We start from the raw sequence: 20,092 nt of genomic DNA on the forward strand, positions 1-20,092 counted from the left end.
ACATCAGATACTTCGTAGCCTTTTCGTGGTAAGCTTTACGTCATTTTTGTTGTAAGCCTTTTCATCATTGACACTCAAGACATAGTTAAACATTAGAGATCCACATTTCTCAACTTCTCTAGCTAATCATAATCGTGAAAAAGGAGAATAGGAAAATTGTTATAACCATACTTTGACTTTGACAATACATCATATAGTAGATGATACACCTCTTTATGAAAACTATTTGTTCTTCCTCTTTCCAAAAAATTGCCAAGTTTAGACCCCAAGACCCTTTAAATAACCAGCTTCGGTGGTCAGAGTTGATATTATACAAGAAAATATAAAATTTAAAAGTAAGCAAATGGTATAATTCGCAAAATTATAATAAATGGGCCACAAATTTTACCTTTTTCTACCTGCCTTAAGCATAAGTAGTCACACTCTGAAAGAAGGTCGGGGTAGGTAATTCAAATACGGTAAATGGATACATTAAAGCCTTTTCCATTAGGATCTTGAGATTCTCGATGTCTTTTGAACCTCTTGTCTCAGATCTCCGGTCATGTTGAAAAGTATTCCTATCAGAGTACCGTCTCGTGTGCTTTTTATGGCAACACCGTTCAATATATTCTCGTGAAAGGCTTTTGCTTAGTGTATGGCTCCGAGACCATTAGTGATGGGGCCAAAAACATTCTTATAAAATCTTTCATGATGTTCATCCACCAACGCTTATGATTACCTTCATGACGGTAGTCTTGGATTATTTTACTCCTACTCCCCTTCATTCCTACTGAATTATGCTCCAGCCACTCATCTAGAGTGCAAAGCAAATCATTTGCTAGGAAACACTTATGTTCCCTATTATTGCACAAAATGCGAAGGATATTGGAATTTTCTATAGCATCGAAATGTGATTGAACAATGTAATAATAATACTCATGCTTGAAAACGGTGCACATAAGTGTTAAGTTTGACACATTGTTAGATATGTTGGTTTTCTTTAAAGACGTTGATTTTGATCCTATTTTGTATATTGTGAGACATTGTTATATCTATTTCTCTATCATATTGATATTTTGACTACTTTGTGAATATTGTGTAGAAAATGAGATGAAAACCGATTTAAAAGTCTAAAAGAATGATCCGGAATTGAAAAGGGCACAAAATCGAGCACAACTGACGATCCGCCAGCTTCGCAACATGACGAAGTCGGTGACTCATCGGGTTCCTAGCAAAATACCACCGTAGACTAGAGGTGCCCAAGGTTTACGGTTCTGGTGGCTAACCGCAAAACCTTAACCGGTGGTTACGGTTCCGAACCGAATTTACCCTAACCGAAATTGTTGATTTTAAAACCGTGGTTCGGTTCAGGTCCGAAAATTTCCAAACCAAAACCGTGTCGGAATCCCCGGTTCTGGCATCCTTGAATGCGGTAGCAATTTCGACATCCTTGATTAGAACTTTTAAATAGTGAAGTCTAGAAAACGAGAACCAATCGTGCACGGGAAATCTTTATTGAGATTATGTATTTTTTTTACAATTATTTTGAAGTTCTTAGTAATTAAATGAGACTATTATAACAACTATTTTCGAAATGAAATAATAAGAATCACAATTCAGAAGCTTGAATGAAATTTAAAAAAATTATTAATAAAAATTCAATTAAGGATTATTAGGCCGTGTTTGGTTTGTGAGTGATGTAATTCCAAGTAAAGTTATTGGCCAGTAAATGATTTTGTTTGGGTCAAGTTTTAATTGCACATACAATTGTTTGATTTTAATGTTAGTTTTGTATTTAACTTACAAATGGACTTTAAAAATAGTATCAATACTGAAAACCATGTAGGGGTTATGGAGATCTTCCGGTGAATTGTCCGGTGAATGTTATGAAGAGACCAACAGGAGACTAAAGTAAATTCACTGGAAGTTTCTCCTGTAGGCCTCTTCATAATATTCACTGGACAATTCACCGGAAGATCTCCGTAACCTCTACATGGTTGTCGGTATTGCTACTATTTTTAAAGTCCATCCGTAAGACTAACATTAAAATCAAAATATATATTATAATTATATATATAGATATGTTTATTTACATGCTCAATACAGTTTCTCCAAAATCGAAGTTTATACATCAGATACTTCGTAGCCTTTTCGTGGTAAGCTTTACGTCATTTTTGTTGTAAGCCTTTTCATCATTGACACTCAAGACATAGTTAAACATTAGAGATCCACATTTCTCAACTTCTCTAGCTAATCATAATCGTGAAAAAGGAGAATAGGAAAATTGTTATAACCATACTTTGACTTTGACAATATATCATATAGTAGATGATACACCTCTTTATGAAAACTATTTGTTCTTCCTCTTTCCAAAAAATTGCCAAGTTTAGACCCCAAGACCCTTTAAATAACCAGCTTCGGTGGTCAGAGTTGATATTATACAAGAAAATATAAAATTTAAAAGTAAGCAAATGGTATAATTCGCAAAATTATAATAAATGGGCCACAAATTTTACCTTTTTCTACCTGCCTTAAGCATAAGTAGTCACACTCTGAAAGAAGGTCGGGGTAGGTAATTCAAATACGGTAAATGGATACATTAAAGCCTTTTCCATTAGGATCTTGAGATTCTCGATGTCTTTTGAACCTCTTGTCTCAGATCTCCGGTCATGTTGAAAAGTATTCCTATCAGAGTACCGTCTCGTGTGCTTTTTATGGCAACACCGTTCAATATATTCTCGTGAAAGGCTTTTGCTTAGTGTATGGCTCCGAGACCATTAGTGATGGGGCCAAAAACATTCTTATAAAATCTTTCATGATGTTCATCCACCAACGCTTATGATTACCTTCATGACGGTAGTCTTGGATTATTTTACTCCTACTCCCCTTCATTCCTACTGAATTATGCTCCAGCCACTCATCTAGAGTGCAAAGCAAATCATTTGCTAGGAAACACTTATGTTCCCTATTATTGCACAAAATGCGAAGGATATTGGAATTTTCTATAGCATCGAAATGTGATTGAACAATGTAATAATAATACTCATGCTTGAAAACGGTGCACATAAGTGTTAAGTTTGACACATTGTTAGATATGTTGGTTTTCTTTAAAGACGTTGATTTTGATCCTATTTTGTATATTGTGAGACATTGTTATATCTATTTCTCTATCATATTGATATTTTGACTACTTTGTGAATATTGTGTAGAAAATGAGATGAAAACCGATTTAAAAGTCTAAAAGAATGATCCGGAATTGAAAAGGGCACAAAATCGAGCACAACTGACGATCCGCCAGCTTCGCAACATGACGAAGTCGGTGACTCATCGGGTTCCTAGCAAAATACCACCGTAGACTAGAGGTGCCCAAGGTTTACGGTTCTGGTGGCTAACCGCAAAACCTTAACCGGTGGTTACGGTTCCGAACCGAATTTACCCTAACCGAAATTGTTGATTTTAAAACCGTGGTTCGGTTCAGGTCCGAAAATTTCCAAACCAAAACCGTGTCGGAATCCCCGGTTCCGGCATCCTTGAATGCGGTAGCAATTTCGACATCCTTGATTAGAACTTTTAAATAGTGAAGTCTAGAAAACGAGAACCAATCGTGCACGGGGAAATCTTTATTGAGATTATGTATTTTTTTTACAATTATGTTGAAGTTCTTAGTAATTAAATGAGACTATTATAACAACTATTTTCGAAATGAAATAATAAGAATCACAATTCAGAAGCTTGAATGAAATTTAAAAAAATTATTAATAAAAATTCAATTAAGGATTATTAGGCTGTGTTTGGTTTGTGAGTGATGTAATTCCAAGTAAAGTTATTGGCCAGTAAATGATTTTGTTTGGGTCAAGTTTTAATTGCACATACAATTGTTTGATTTTAATGTTAGTTTTGTATTTAACTTACAAATGGACTTTAAAAATAGTATCAATACTGAAAACCATGTAGGGGTTATGGAGATCTTCCGGTGAATTGTCCGGTGAATGTTATGAAGAGACCAACAGGAGACTAAAGTAAATTCACTGGAAGTTTCTCCTGTAGGCCTCTTCATAATATTCACTGGACAATTCACCGGAAGATCTCCGTAACCTCTACATGGTTGTCGGTATTGCTACTATTTTTAAAGTCCATCCGTAAGACTAACATTAAAATCAAAATATATATTATAATTATATATATAGATATGTTTATTTACATGCTCAATACAGTTTCTCCAAAATCGAAGTTTATACATCAGATACTTCGTAGCCTTTTCGTGGTAAGCTTTACGTCATTTTTGTTGTAAGCCTTTTCATCATTGACACTCAAGACATAGTTAAACATTAGAGATCCACATTTCTCAACTTCTCTAGCTAATCATAATCGTGAAAAAGGAGAATAGGAAAATTGTTATAACCATACTTTGACTTTGACAATACATCATATAGTAGATGATACACCTCTTTATGAAAACTATTTGTTCTTCATCTTTCCAAAAAATTGCCAAGTTTAGACCCCAAGACCCTTTAAATAACCAGCTTCGGTGGTCAGAGTTGATATTATACAAGAAAATATAAAATTTAAAAGTAAGCAAATGGTATAATTCGCAAAATTATAATAAATGGGCCACAAATTTTACCTTTTTCTACCTGCCTTAAGCATAAGTAGTCACACTCTGAAAGAAGGTCGGGGTAGGTAATTCAAATACGGTAAATGGATACATTAAAGCCTTTTCCATTAGGATCTTGAGATTCTCGATGTCTTTTGAACCTCTTGTCTCAGATCTCCGGTCATGTTGAAAAGTATTCCTATCAGAGTACCGTCTCGTGTGCTTTTTATGGCAACACCGTTCAATATATTCTCGTGAAAGGCTTTTGCTTAGTGTATGGCTCCGAGACCATTAGTGATGGGGCCAAAAACATTCTTATAAAATCTTTCATGATGTTCATCCACCAACGCTTATGATTACCTTCATGACAGTAGTCTTGGATTATTTTACTCCTACTCCCCTTCATTCCTACTGAATTATGCTCCAGCCACTCATCTAGAGTGCAAAGCAAATCATTTGCTAGGAAAGACTTATGTTCCCTATTATTGCACAAAATGCGAAGGGTATTGGAATTTTCTATAGCATCGAAATGTGATTGAACAATGTAATAATAATACTCATGCTTGAAAACGGTGCACATAAGTGTTAAGTTTGACACATTGTTAGATATGTTGGTTTTCTTTAAAGACGTTGATTTTGATCCTATTTTGTATATTGTGAGACATTGTTATATCTATTTCTCTCTCATATTGATATTTTGACTACTTTGTGAATATTGTGTAGAAAATGAGATGAAAACCGATTTAAAAGTCTAAAAGAATGATCCGGAATTGAAAAGGGCATAAAATCGAGCACAACTGACGATCCGCCAGCTTCGCAACATGACGAAGTCGGTGACTCATCGGGTTCCTAGCAAAATACCACCGTAGACTAGAGGTGCCCAAGGTTTACGGTTCTGGTGGCTAACTGCAAAACCTTAACCGGTGGTTACGGTTCCGAACCGAATTTACCCTAACCGAAATTGTTGATTTTAAAACCGTGGTTCGGTTCAGGTCTGAAAATTTCCAAACCAAAACCGTGTCGGAACCCCCGGTTCCTGACGGTTCCAAACCGAAATCGTGAAAAACTGCCGAAAAAGTGTGAAACCAAGCCGGAATCTCAAAAACCGCCGAAAACTGGCGGAGCGGAACCGTGAATAATATAGAAAACTACCGGTTCGTAACCAAAACCTTAACCGCGAAACACCCTCGCGGTTCGGCAATTTCCAAAGCCGGAATCGGTGGCCCCGAACCGTAACCGCCGGTTCCAGAACCATGGGCACCTCTGCCATAGACGACTGGCGAATCGCCAGCTTTGCCTCATCACGAACCCGAGGACTCGCCATGTTCGACTCACACTGTTCCGCGCTGAAAAAGTAATCCCTAGGTATAAAAGGATGTTACACGCCTCCCAAAGCACCTTTTTACGCCCTCACGTTCCAAAACTCAGTTTTTCACCTTAGAAGAAGAGAAAAACGAGCAGAGGACGAGTATTTATCACAAGATTGAAGATGAGGCCTCCAATCGGCCCAATCCAATTCTAGGAGTTCATATTTTTAGTTTGCTCTTGTATAAACAATATTGTTGAATATTTTCTTGAATATTTATTTGTCTTTTGCTATGAATACGTGTAGCTAATTCCTCCATAGAATTCTACGATGGAGATATAATGATTTTTATAATTAATTGATTTCCTTTTTATATGCCTTGGCTCATGTAGTTATTTCAATTTCTCTTGTTTTTGTACGTTTGTTTGATTGGTCATCTTATGAATGCATGTGGATTTTACTATAATAATCTAGAGATGAGTAGTTTAATTTGAAAGAGGTGAAATTGACATCTTAACCAATATTAGTCAAGAGACTTGAGCTTTTGAATGAAGTAATTTATCTTATGAACTTTTTGGAGTTGTTATCTTAGTCCTAGTAGTAGACTTTGGGTTCTAGGTAGCAATCTACGAATTGAATGCTTCGAGGGAAGATATGATTTTACATGATAGCTTAATAACTATTATTGAGATCCTTTGTTGGCATAATTTGAAACTTGATTGATTATAGGATAGTTGTTATCGATCCTGTAGGATTTTAATTCCCCAATTCTTGGTTTCCATCTTTTATTCGCTTTTATTTGTTTCAAGTTGCTCTTGATTGTTTTAATTATTGTTTATGCTTTTATTTTTAGTAGAATTAGAAACACAAAACCCCTTTTTGATGTGTCTAGATAGTAGTTGATATTGGTTTGTGGTACTCTAGTACGATACATGTTTTAAAATAAGTTGATACATGTTTTAAAATAAGTTGAGTCCGACAAAAAGACAGATTAAGGTGAGAATAGTATTCTGTTTTCCCATGTCATTAACTCACTTTGCATCAAATTAAGAAGAAAAAAAGGTGCAACAAGGACAAAAGGCATGAGAACGGTATTCTGTTTTTCCTTGCCATTAACTCACCGTGCATTATTTTTTTTAAAAGCACAAAAAGGAAAAAAGACAGATTAAAGTGAGAACGGTATTCTATTTTCACTTGTCACGAACTCACTAGCAACGGTTTAAATAAAAAACCCAAGAAGGAAAAAATATGAAAACATAGACGATGCAATAAACTAAATCAAAATAGAAAGAAATTTAAGAACAAACATACAAAAGATTTAAAAAAACCACTGGGGAGAAATCACACCCAGCTTCCGAGAACTATAGTGGATTTTAGTAAATTCTGTATTTAAAAAGTAGTAGTAATAGAAATGTTGAAAATAAGGAAAATGTGTGGACTTCTACTAAGCAGACAAACCAAACAATTGTATGTGCAATTAAAACTTTGACCCAAACAAAGTCATTTACTAGCCTATAACTTTACTTGGAATTACATCACTCACAAACCAACACCTTAGTAGAATAGTAGTACTAGTATTATTCAAATACTTGAACAATTTTCACATATAAATTGGAATAAATTGAAAACGTGAAATTCAGTCAGCTGACCTCAGAAATAAAAAATGTCAGTGAGACCAAACATCAAACACCTCATAAACGCTTTCCCCTCCGCCGGCCGCAATTTCTCCCACCACCTAAACCGCCGCCCACAGCCACCAACGCCGAAGCAGGACCCATACGCCCTACTCAAAGAGGATCCAGTCCAAGTTCTGTCAGATCTCTGGGTCAAATCATTCTCTCAAACGCGAAAGCCCTTTCAAAACCTCACCGGCTTCCTCACCAAACTCGACCTCTGGGTCCTCGCCTATCAGCGCGCCTGCGCTCACGCAACCGGTTCCTACCCTCCCAAAAACGCAATTCCCTCCCACACGCTCTCCAGCCTTGTCTCCCTCCGGGATGCCGTCGTTCACAGCCAGTTCCGATGGAATTCGAAGCTCGAGCAGCTCATTCGCAGCCCCAAGGAAAATCCCGCTGCATTACTCTCTAGACGGAGAATTGAATCCATATTGAGCTCCGGCGATCCCCCGTTTCAGGACCGGGTGGTTCAGGAGGTGCTGTTGATGATTCTGGAACCTGTTTTTGAGCCGCGATTTTCTGCAAAATCCCACGCTTTCCGCCCAGGTAGGAACCCTCACACAGTTATTAGAACAATCAGGAGTAATTTTGCTGGCTACTTGTGGTTTATACGAGGCGATTTAAGTGAGATTTTTAGTAATGTAAATCCTAGTGTTGTATTGGGATGTGTTGGAGTATCTGTGAAAGATAAGAAGGTATTGAGCTTGATTAAATCTGGGATGAGAGAGGTAGGGAAAAATCACAAGCAATTGGAAGATGAGGGCAGGAATGTGAGCAGAAAGAAAAGAAAGAAGGGGCAGACGAGGAAGAGGATATTGAATGATGATGAGCCTAAGCCCGACCCTTATTGGCTGAGGGCGTTTTACGATTTTTCTCCGGAGGAAGCTGCTGAGGTGCCTAGTTATGTTTATTGTGGAATTTTGAGCCCTCTGCTGATGAATGTTTGTCTGAATGAGCTTGATTATATGATGGAAAATAAGATAGTCGAGTTTTTTAAGCCATCTGAGACTGATTCAATATGGAAGTATTCGATAAATGATGGCTGTCATAACCCTTCTTGGCCGGAGTTTGTACCCTCGAGTGGCAAGAAGAAGACTCGGAAAATGGATTATATTAGGTATGCGGGCCATTTTCTAATTGGGATAAGGGGTCCTAGAGAGGAAGCTGTGGCAATTAGGAAGGAAATAATCGAGTTTTGTGACCGAACATTTGGGATCAGGTTGGACAATTCAAAAGTGGAAATTGAGCATATGTAAAGGGGGATTCAGTTTCTTGATCATATTATATGCCGTAGAGTTATACATCCAACTCTTCGTTACACTGGAAGCGGTGGAAACATTGTGAGCGAGAAAGGTGTTGGGACTTTGCTTTCGGTTACAGCTAGCCTCCAACAATGCATCCGCCAGTTCAGGCGGCTTGCCTTTCTGAAGGGTGATAAGGACCCCGAGCCACTGCCTTGCACACCTATGCTGTATTCTGGCCAAGCACACACCAATTCGCAAATGAATAAGTTACTGGAGACCATGGCTGATTGGTACAGATATGCAGATAACAGGAAGAAAATCATTGGGTTTTGTGCCTATGTCATCCGAAGCTCTCTGGCTAAGTTATATGCTGCAAGGTATCGATTGAAATCCCGTGCTAAGGTGTATAAGATTGCTGCACGAGACCTTAGCCGCCCACTGAGGGAAAGTACTAACAACTCTGCCCCAGAGTACTCTGACCTCTTGCGAATGGGACTTGTTGACGCCATTGAAGGCGTTCAATTTTCTCACATGTCGTTGATCCCATCTTGTGATTATACTCCTTTCCCTAGGAATTGGGTGTCTGATCATGAGAAGTTGTTCCAGGAGTATATCAGATTACAAGATGCAAAATTTTTCTGTGAACTCAACAAATCAGTTAAACAACAAGGTTTATGTTTGCCTCAAGACAAGGTATCTGAGATCGTGTGGGACTACAAAGTCCTTGGGTGTTATAGTGACCGGTTTAGAAATGATAAAGGGACAGAAAATACACCATAGTGGGTATCTTGAACAACATAAGTTTCTGTTTGGATTGGCATGCCTTTAAAAAAAGAGGTAACTTTTGCTCTCTCTACTGCAATTTTGGAGATAGCCTCCAACGAGTTTGTCTCAGTTTCCTGGTTAGATTCTAAATAGTTCTTGATCGTGTATATGTTTTTTAAGCCTGGTGTCGGTTCTACCACATGACGTTACTTATGTTCATTTTTCATTTGAATTGTTATGAAACACTATTTTAACTGTGTTTCAATTATTAATCGGTTCTCTTGTAATTGGGATATTTATTCAGTTGTTTTGGTTATACCACATGACGATTCATATATCTTCTGGTAATACAATGAATAGGATAAAACCAAAATAAATATAAAAGTAGAGAACTTTTACTATTTTGAACCGAGTACACTCTGTTGTATGTCAAAAAGAAACAATTTAGGTTTCTTTTAGTGCAAATTAGCAACAAGAAATAATTTATATTGTTGGCTTTCTAAATGGATAAACTCTGCTTCTATCAGATACTCTTGTTCTCATCTTCGGGTTTAAAGGCAGAGATCGGCTGGTCACGGGACAAACCAAGTGTAGTGGTAAATTTGACTGTGTCGTCGGAGGTGACCCCAACGTGTACATCGCTGACTGTAGCCGTGATGAAGAACTGCTTCGCTTGGAGTCCTGTGATATTCTTCAAGTGAGATTGATCGATGGAGGATGTGATCTGCGAATCGTAGATCATACTCCCTAAGCCCGGGAAGTAGTGTTCCGTTTTCTCCTTCTGCTTCAACCAGAAAAACCCCGTGGATCGGTTCAGGCCAACCTCCTCGATCTCACCAACACGGAACACACCTTTTGGCACCGAGAATTCCTCCAAGAGCTTCCCAAGGTTCTCCTTGCATGCTTCTCCCTGGTAAATCTCAGCTCCTTTGCTCTGAGTTTCTATAATTGAAGGTGTTTCCATGTTTTTGAGACCTTCCTAGATTTGGCGTCCCCTTTTTCTCAGTAGCATTTATATAGGGAGTATGAAAGATTTGTGGACTATAGCAATTCTTGTTTGTCTTAGTCAAACTCGGCAGCTGACTCACCAACCTTTCTTGACCAAACAGTCTTAGTCCATTGTCAGTCAAAAATGAAGGCAGCCTCCTCACCCCGGCATGTAGTCTTTAACAATTAAATTAGCCGCCTCAACTAGCTACCCAATTTTTTTTGCCTATATAAACACACACACACACACACACACACACACACACACACACCATTCAGTTTTTATAGGTGTGTTCAAGAAGTGAGAAAATAAGGAGAGAGTAAGCATAGCTAGAAGCTTTAAGGGAAAAATTGCCTCAACTCCACAACAGCTTCCAATTGATGGCAGGCTATAACATTGATTAGTTTGAGATTAGAAATTGGATATGTGGATATTCATCACCTTCATTTAAGGGTTTTACTTATTTTAAGAATTTAGGGTGGCTGAACCGCTTAATTTAGTTAATAGGGCAATGGTTGTATGCTGAAGGCCAAATAAATTTTCCTTTACTATTTCAAGGCAATTTTAGGTGATAGAATAGATACTAATATTGGCTAAAATTTTCTTTATGCCGCCGCCCCTAACCATTTTAAGCATTTAAATTTACTTAGATTGAAGGGCAATTTACTAAGGGACTTAAAAGCCTCTACATGTTTAAGATGCTAGATGTCAAATAATAGAGCATGCTAGATTTTATTTTAACAAAGTGGTTTGAGAATTGAATTCTCGAGCTTGTAAAGTGTTACTAATGACAAAATAATAATTATAATGACTATGATAAAAGGTGCTTTGAAAAATTATGATGTGTTATGCTACATGAAGTCATGAACTGTGTGAATAGTGCATACCAATTGTTTTGAGTTATATATTTAATTTGATTATACTCTATTCGTCCTAAAAAAATAGACTAGTTTAATCATTTTGGGGCGTCCCCAAAAATTAAAACTAAGTATAAATATAGAGTACACATATCACGTTTGTACAAGTTACTTGTCATAACATATATGGTATTTTTTTGACTTGTAGTTGGGGAACAGTAGACTTACAAGTTCTATAGAACACCTGGATTATTTTCAAGATGGTATACGAACATTGAATAGAGGTAGTTTTGTTGCCATTATGATTATGGTCCCATAAATATGGACACACTAAATTCGTGTGATCCACCTTCCTCAGATTTGTTAGTTGAAACTTTTAAAGCGCATTGCATTACCAAACGCCACGTAACTACACTAACTTATAAACTCCACTTGTATTGGGAATTTCACCGTTCAAGTTTTGCTTTACAATCTCATGTTTCCTGTTAATGGTATGTTGATCAAGCGTGTTTTATCATCATTGAATTAGGATTCAAGATTTTCTAATTAGTATTGCATTTGAACTGACTAATTTAGCGAAACTGTGAAAATAGACGAATATTGGTAGTAAAATATTCCACATATTAATACATTCATATGAACTTGCTTAAATATGAAGCAGCCATAGTCCAGAAGTATTTAAAAACAGAAAATGAGAAATTAACCAGATTTATTCAAAGCAAGCTGCACAGTCATGATCATAACATATCATTTCTTCTCCTCTTCCTCCTCAAACGCCGACGCCGGAAAAGATCTGGAGATTCCGGTAGGGGTACCAAACGTAATTTTACCGGATTCAGGGTCCTTGATCGAAATATCACAGATAGTGACCCAGATCAGGATCTCCTTGCTCTTGACGCCGGTGAGGCGCTTCATCCGGCGATCAGAGACGAACGCCGTGACCTCGGTGTCGTACCAGACGCTGCGGCCGATTCCTTTGAAGTAATGCGTCTTGCTCTTCTTCTGCTTCAGCCACACGAATCCGGTCTCGGCGTTGTGGCCGACCTCGACGAGGTCGTCCAGCGGCAGCAGCCCCTTGGGCATGTTGATCTTCTCCAGCAGCTCCTTCGACTTCTGCTTGCACACCGCCGCGTCGCCGCTGTACACCTCGGCGTTCTCGCGGTGGGAATCGATCTGCTGCGACGTCGACATTTCCGCGGCGGATTTGGGGATTTTGATATGAGGTTGAAACGGATTGAATCTGTAAAGTAAAGCTGAGGGGGTTTCTTATAGGGAGATTCTCGTGGGCGAAGTTACGGAAGTGCCCTTGATTGCTAGTGTGTGTTTCGAGCTCGGTGGGGGTACTAGAGGGAATGTGTCAGGTGGAATTGGGACGGAATTTATTGCGTCGTTAATGATTTTAGTTGGTAGTTGACTCAACTGAGACAGGTAAACTACAAATTTTTATTATAAATCTATACTTATTTTTATTCTGTACCTTATCTATAATCTTAATTTGTTTTATTTAAGCGTAATTTGATCTTAATTTACTCGTTTTAGGATATGACAAGCAAGTTGTGTGGCCATACATTCCTCACGTTATAGGTAACCAGTATTCTACCTACGTCACAGACAAGTTGTGATGAATCAAAATGACAAATTGAAACTTGATTTTGCTGCGGAGGGAGTTGCTAACGTGTGGGATAAAGAAGTTTGCAAATAATGCTAATATTTGAAATAGCTTACTTAATTCACCGACAAATGAAAGACACTAGTGTGATTATTCCATTTATGCAAAAGCTCAATGACATAGTAAATGAGACTTGTAACAAACCCTAACACCGGTTGCTCTTACGTGAAAGCAATGCGACCGTATATAGTTAACGTCGTCGTCCGAATTCGAGTACTACGCCGCAATGGGGTGGGCGCCGTAAATTCCAGTACTACTAACAAACTTAGCCTTGTCACTAGATGGGACTCCCACAACAATGCCGGTGACCGTGAATGTGAGGATGATCTCCTTTGCCTTCACACCCGTGATCTTCGACAAGCGCCCGGGGGTGATGAAACCGGTGAGTTGCGTCCCGACCTTATCCACCTTGCGCTCCGTTTTCTTCTCCTGCTTCACCCAGTAGAACCCCGTGGCCCGGTTGAACCCGAACTCCTTGATCCGTTCCACCCCGGCGAACAGGCATCTCGGGACGGAGAATTCGTCCAGCATTTCGTGTAGTTTCTCTCCGGATATCGGTCCACAGTGAATCTCTGCTGCATTGCTCTGTGTTTCAATCATCTTTGCTGGGCCATTGTCAGTTGATGGGTTTTCTTGATTTCTGGTCTTGAACTGTTATACTGCAATTTTGTAGTACATGTTTAGCTATGAATTTATTGGTTCTGTTATAAGTCTTTCTCAACTTTAGGTAGCAGCCACTATGCTGTCATGACACTATGGTTTAAAACGAAGCTATTTGATTGTAGAGATGATGTAGATAGTATACAACAGATGGACAGGTAGATTAGTAGGTTATGACCACTAACAAATAACATGGGTTATGCGTGAGGGAAACTATATACATATATGGGCTGTTCGATTAGGCTAGTTGGCCCAGATTAGATCTCACAAACTCATTAGTTATGAGTTCGGTTGCAAAGTCATTACAAAATTGCGGCCCGTTACTAATCAATTTGCCTCAGATTCATGAACTAATTAATTATAAGTTTGGTTGCCAAGATACTAAAAATTGTGGTTCGTTACTAATAACTAATGAGGCCCCATAAACTAATTAATTATAAGTTCGGTTATCAAGACACTAAGGGCTCGTTTGATATAGATAATGAGCTTGATATATATTATAGTCTATGCCAGTTATATTTTTAAGGGATATTGACCTCTAATATCATGGAACTTTCAAAAAGTCAGATTTTTTCCACGAACTTTCAAATTGGCAAATAATATCACGAACTTTACCATGAGTTTGTTATTTTCCACCAGTGAAAAAATTTCGGCAATAATATCATGATGCGAATTTTTTTTCGTAATTTCTCGACAACAACTTCGAGAGCTTCAAGTTTTTCAATCTTTGAGGACAATTTTTCTTGAAGCACACCCTCCAAAATTATTCTTAATTCCATTAATATAGTCAAAATTTATTAACTGGTGAGAAATAACAAACTTGGGTAAAGTTTGTGATATTATTTGTCAATTTGAAAGTTCGTGGGAAATACCCAACTTTTTGAAAGTTTCATGATATTAGATGTCAATATCTCAATTTTTAAATGGTGTGTTTGGCCGCTTAATTAAAAATTTAAGCTATTTGAAACTGAAAAAAAATTAAGCCATCTTTAATTTATGTTTGGTGCAAAAGATTAAACGTCATGCTAAACTTTATGTAGACTAAAATAACATCAATAATATGTATGCACAAATTGAGTGTATGAAAGATGGGGACAAATTAGTAATTTTATTCCACTAACTTATTAGGGATCAGATGAAAATGGCAACATGAGACTAAGTCTCATTAGGATCGGAGGGAGTATGGAGTAATTTCTATATATTTATTGTGAAGCAATAGAAATGCTTAAACTATTGAGTGTATTTATTTATACTATGGTTTTTCACTTTTTCTAATTTAAAAAGAAGAAACGAGGCTACATCAAATCAAATTTGAAGGCTTAGCTTTATGCGACGCAGCTCAGTATTTATTTATTATCACTACAACGACGGGCGTATTCCGATTCGGCGGCTCTTTGGTAGTCGGCGAGGGGGCTGGCGCGGCTGAAACAACTTTTCTCTTACTTTTTTTCCCTTCTCAACTAATAATATGGACTCCACATTCCACTTACACTACTTCTCCGGTGCTTTTTTTCACTTCTCTATTAATTTAACTCATGATATGTATACTAATATAAATTCGTGTGGGCATTAGATGGCTGATCACGAGCCTAGTTTCTGTTTGAACCTAGATTCATAAAATTCCCCAATTAAACTCACTATAACTAACCATCTCGGCCCAAACCCATTCTGTTTCTCTGATCTATGCCTGGATTGGACTAGACCAGCTCGAGCCGGGAAACTTGACAACTCTAGATACAATTGCATAAGTATATTATTAACATTTTTATTATTTCTTCAAAATACAACAAAAACTCAAACGAAATGAGGCTATAATCTATAGATTATCACCTCTAATACAAAATAATAGTACTAATGTTTCGATTTAGGGCCATAACAAATTTGAAGCCCTTTAAGCACGCCACCTCTCCATTATTAATTAATTATTTTCTCAACTGTCACTGCAACCTCACAATTATGACTCTTTTATTTACTCAATCTACCTTATATACTTGCATTGCTTCACAAAATTCAATGAATAAATTATTTTTTCAGTCAATTTGTAACTATATTAATTGCTACAAAACACCTACAAATAGAGGATTATGAGAATGCCACAAAGTGTCCATAAACCATCATTGAGGAAAGAGTACTAATGGTATACTATACAACGTTTATTGATTGTACACTAAGAAGGGATTGTTCGATTTCAAATATTAGATCTCAGGTTTAAATATGTATTGTGTTTGGTTCACGAGAATGAATTTCACAACTCAATCTTAGATGAATAATCATGTAATAAGTAGTCATGTTCATCCTCTTCCAACTAAAATAATTTCACCGTTCAATCATAAAATACATTTCATTATTATTTTATTTAACAAATCGAACACTATTAACATGTCTTTTCAGAACCCTTTACTTTAATAAGTGCTAATGAAAATGAACTTTAATCGTGACCAACATTTTCTAGTCATACATTCAGGCATGGTCTTGATCTGGAAGCTCTATACATTTACTTTATACTATAATGTTAGGGTCATCAAATTTATTTAAATTTTAATATTTTAATTATTTCGTCTATAGTATTGTACTACACAATTATTTCAAAGTTAAAAGTGAAACAAGATGACACCTGAGGAATAAGGCTTGTCTGAATTCCATGGCAGCAATCCATGCTCACAGTAGCTCTCCATCTGAGCTCTGATCCCACTTACATCCCACCATTTCCTCCATCGCGCCGTCGTGGCGGCGGCCTCCTCCATCGTGTGCAAGAAAAAGGGGTGTTTGGAGGCAGCCATGTCCAGACCCTCCTTGATCACAAGTGAGTGAATCAAGAGAAGCGGATCCACCACCAACTACAGCTTGGCATCAATCCAAATGCTGTATTTTGAATTGGGGAAGAGGCGGTTGAGTAGATACTTTGGTATAACGCCGTTCATTGCAGGATTCTCGTACAACTCCTCACTCGAAACCCTAACCACCGTCCACGCACCAATCTTGAGCTTCTTGGATGATTTCTGCAGCGTGATTAAGTTGTGCAAGTGCAACCGATACATGAAGAAGCAAACGAGGTCCAAGGTTTTGGATCCTAGGCCCACGGGCTGCCGGATTTTATCGTGGTCGTTGAATATGGCGGAGACCACCACCACCCCTTTGCAATTCTCCATCGCCTCTCGATCTGTAACGCCGAATTTGTGATCGTTAAAAATTATTAAAAAAAATAAATAAAAAATAACCGAAGCTGGAAATTGGGAAGGTTTTTGAAGAATCCACATGGGATTTCGAGTCCATGATCATCGGGGTTATTGAGATAAGGGAGCCTGTCGTGAAAGGCGAGATTCCCTCCGAAGGTGGCCGCGTTTCTCTGCAGAAATTTCAGCGGCGGCGGTGACGGCGATGTGAGGAGAGAATTGATTTAATCGGAAACCTGCCAATAATCCGGGAAAAAAGAGAGACCCATTACGTGAAATGTGTGAAATTGTAATAAAAAGAGAATCTTGATGGTGGGAATTACCGGAGAAGGGGAGGAGGGAGGAGCGGGTGGTGGGGATGGAGTGCTTGTGCTGGCCGTAGGAGAAGAGGGGGCCCTGAAGAGGGTCGAAGGGGGAGGAGCGGAAGAGGCATTTGGTGGCGGAGAAGGTGAAATGGGCGGCCAAGAGGAGAGAGAAGCAGAGGGGCTTTGATTGGAAGAGGAGTGGCGTTGAGAAGATAGCGATCTTCCCCATTCAACCGTTTATGCTGGCTTTTAGGGACATTCATACTCATCATATGCAATTTTCCACCTCCTTTTTTTTACATACCCCTACTTTTTTTACATAAAAAATAGTGAAAATAAAAATATACTAATACTATCGATTTGTTCATCGCATCACGAGAACATGTACGTAATAAACGGTGGGTTGATTGATCTGCACGGGATAGATATATTAGATCAAATTAAATGAAATGACAATATAATGTATGTGTATGATAATAATATACGTAAATGAAATGCCGATTGATATTATACTAATATTTACAAAATCTCACTCGAGAAAACCATGCGCCGTGGCATGGGAGTGAGCATTTTCAACAAACAGTGAAAATAAAAACAAAAGAATGTCCGGATTGATCATATTTATATACATTAATGCAAAATCTATGTTTGGGATCGGCGGCGGATCTAGGTGGGGTCGGGGGGGTCGGCCGACCCCACCGCTGTCCCCAGAGAATCGCCGGATAATGCTCTCCCTCAGCCGCCGACCCCACGCCGCCAATCTCTTGCCCCGCGTCGCCGATTTTGCAGAGAAGAAGGAAGAGAGATAGAGATGGGCATGCCTCCTTTTACAATTGGGCTTTACAATTTGGGCTTCCTTTTACTCATTAATTCTAGAATTGAACCCACTTTTAATTGACCCAACTTCTAATAGGAGTAGTCCACACAACAAAGCTATTAAAATAGGAGTAGTTCACGTTTTAACCCACTTTTAATTGACCCAGTCGCCGATTCTGCAGTCTGCAGAGAAGAAATTTCACAGGTTCTGTGCAAGGAGTTTGAAAGAATATTTTAGCAATTGGCAATTTGACAATCAATTATTCATTTTATCAAGGATTCGAGGTAGGTAAAATCAATAAATCATAATTCAAGTTTAAGTTAGTAATACTATTATTTTTTTTTCAGTTTTCACATTTAAGTAGCAGTTAGCACTATTAAATTGATCATCATTTAAGTAGATATTGCAAATTCTTTGCTTAATTGCTTTGAAGTTGTGGATTATTCATTTATTTTGTATATGAAAAATGATTAAATATAAATTCTAAAAATTTATGTTACTTTTTTTTAGGTTAATGGATAAATATCTTAATAAAAGACCTCGAGTTTCTATCGGTTCTTCTAGTGCTAATGTTGAGCAAGAACCACAACAATTGGGAAATAATGTGGTAGTTGAAAATAATCCGGATGAGATTGAAATTGATAAAGACAAAATTAAAGCCGACCCCGGACTACGAGAAAATTAGTCAAGAAATGAGGAATCGTTTTTCTGAATCCAGCACCGACTTACTCGAATGTATGGTATGCCTTGATCCAAGAAATCATTTCTCCAATTTCAATGTCGATAAACTTGTTCATCTTGCCACTCTTTATCCGGAAGACTTTTCATCCATGGAGCTTAGCTTGTTAACTCAAGAACTTCGAAGTTTCGTGAGTGATGCAAGAACAGATACACGTTTCTCAGATGTTGAAGATTTAGGAACTATTTCACAGAAGATGGTTGAAATGATGAAAGATAAGATTTTCAAATTGGTTTATCGGTTGATAAAATTGGTCTTACTTTTACCAGTAGCGACAACATCTGTTGAAAGAGTGTTTTCTCCAATGAAATTTGTGAAGTCGGAGCTGCGAAATAAGATTGGAGATGACTGGTTAAACGACGGTTTGATGGTATATAGCGAAAAGGAGGTGTTTGCAACTATTTCCAATGAAATGATTTTGAGTCGTTTTCAGAAAATGGCTACTCGAAGAAGCCAACTATCTCGCATAGCATAAGATTGTGGTATATATATTTTTATGTATTTTTGTTTAGAAATATTTATTTAAATATTATATATATAATCTTGTTCGATTCGACCCCACGAGTTTTGATTCCTGGATCCGCCATTGTTTGAGATAGTGGTATTTGGATGAGTCTTTTTAGTGTTTGGTACTTTGGTTTGATGTAATAAAATAACAATGGAATAAAATGAAGCGGAGAGAATGGATCACATAATTGATTCTTATGATTTATGTGGAGTAGTAATTTATTCCTTTTGGGCCTAATGAAAGTGTGAATTTAGTGTTGTATGACTAGCAAGGGGCAACTGCCGTTGGTATAGATGCAAATGCAGCATTTCTATATATGGGCCATCTCATATTTTCATTAGTCCTGTTGGGCCCAGTAAGAAACTGCAGTGTAATGATTGGGCTTCGTACTAGGCTAGTTTTGAGGTCTTTTGCAATTGCAAAAGCACGATAAAATTAATGAATATTCACTATCACAAGCAGCAAATTGACAAACTCGTATTTATAGTGTTGTGATTGGTATGTTGATGTGCATAATTATTGAGTTTCGGTGCTCAAAATGGTTATTTACAGCCAATTACTCTATATTTTGGGGTTCACATGTTTGTGGAGTGTTTTAGGCAAAAAGTAGGCGAAAATGCAGCAAAAAGGGAACTACCCGGCCGGGTGATTTTCAAGTGTATTATATACACCCGGCCGGGTCAACAACATAATGAAGGAAGGGTCCAGAGAGTATCACCCGGCCGGGTGATTTTCAAGTGTATTATATACACCCGGCCGGGTCATCAAAATAATGAAGGAAGGGTCCAGAGAGTCTCACCCGGCCGGGTGAT

At 37.9% G+C, this 20,092-nt stretch overlaps 4 protein-coding genes and 1 pseudogene across 4 annotated transcripts; 2 read left to right on the forward strand and 3 right to left on the reverse strand.

Moving 5' to 3' along the window:
• The first annotated feature begins 7,507 nt into the window (after positions 1-7,507).
• On the forward strand, positions 7,508-10,228 carry LOC121811019 (nuclear intron maturase 1, mitochondrial-like). The gene is made up of 2 exons (XM_042211768.1): positions 7,508-9,636; positions 10,092-10,228. Exon 1 carries the CDS (start codon positions 7,543-7,545, stop codon positions 8,809-8,811), a length of 1,269 nt encoding a protein of 422 aa, XP_042067702.1. The 5' UTR covers positions 7,508-7,542; the 3' UTR covers positions 8,812-9,636; positions 10,092-10,228.
• On the reverse strand, positions 9,938-11,605 carry LOC121811017. The gene has a single exon (XM_042211767.1). It carries the CDS (start codon positions 10,526-10,528, stop codon positions 10,088-10,090), a length of 441 nt encoding a protein of 146 aa, XP_042067701.1. The 5' UTR covers positions 10,529-11,605; the 3' UTR covers positions 9,938-10,087.
• A 394-nt stretch (positions 11,606-11,999) lies between these two features.
• LOC121811016 lies at positions 12,000-12,850 on the reverse strand. Its single transcript, XM_042211766.1, has one exon. It carries the CDS (start codon positions 12,598-12,600, stop codon positions 12,157-12,159), a length of 444 nt encoding a protein of 147 aa, XP_042067700.1. The 5' UTR covers positions 12,601-12,850; the 3' UTR covers positions 12,000-12,156.
• A 250-nt stretch (positions 12,851-13,100) lies between these two features.
• On the reverse strand, positions 13,101-17,445 carry LOC121810785 (annotated as a pseudogene).
• Positions 17,446-18,725: 1,280 nt separating this feature from the next.
• LOC121810786 lies at positions 18,726-19,247 on the forward strand. Its single transcript, XM_042211516.1, has one exon. The coding sequence runs from the start codon at positions 18,726-18,728 to the stop codon at positions 19,245-19,247; it is 522 nt and encodes a 173-aa protein (XP_042067450.1).
• Positions 19,248-20,092: the final 845 nt, after the last annotated feature.

The sequence above is a fragment of the Salvia splendens genome, chromosome 7 (assembly GCF_004379255.2).
Source record: "Salvia splendens isolate huo1 chromosome 7, SspV2, whole genome shotgun sequence".
NCBI classification, from domain to species: domain Eukaryota; kingdom Viridiplantae; phylum Streptophyta; class Magnoliopsida; order Lamiales; family Lamiaceae; genus Salvia; species Salvia splendens.

What these genes read in the sequence shown, in the direction of transcription:
- LOC121811017 (XM_042211767.1), bottom strand. Translation starts at nt 10,528, where the DNA reads ATGGAAACACCTTCAATTATAGAAACTCAGAGCAAAGGAGCTGAGATT.
- LOC121811016 (XM_042211766.1), bottom strand. Translation starts at nt 12,600, where the DNA reads ATGTCGACGTCGCAGCAGATCGATTCCCACCGCGAGAACGCCGAGGTG.
- LOC121810786 (XM_042211516.1), top strand. Translation starts at nt 18,726, where the DNA reads ATGAGGAATCGTTTTTCTGAATCCAGCACCGACTTACTCGAATGTATG.
- LOC121811019 (XM_042211768.1), top strand. Translation starts at nt 7,543, where the DNA reads ATGTCAGTGAGACCAAACATCAAACACCTCATAAACGCTTTCCCCTCC.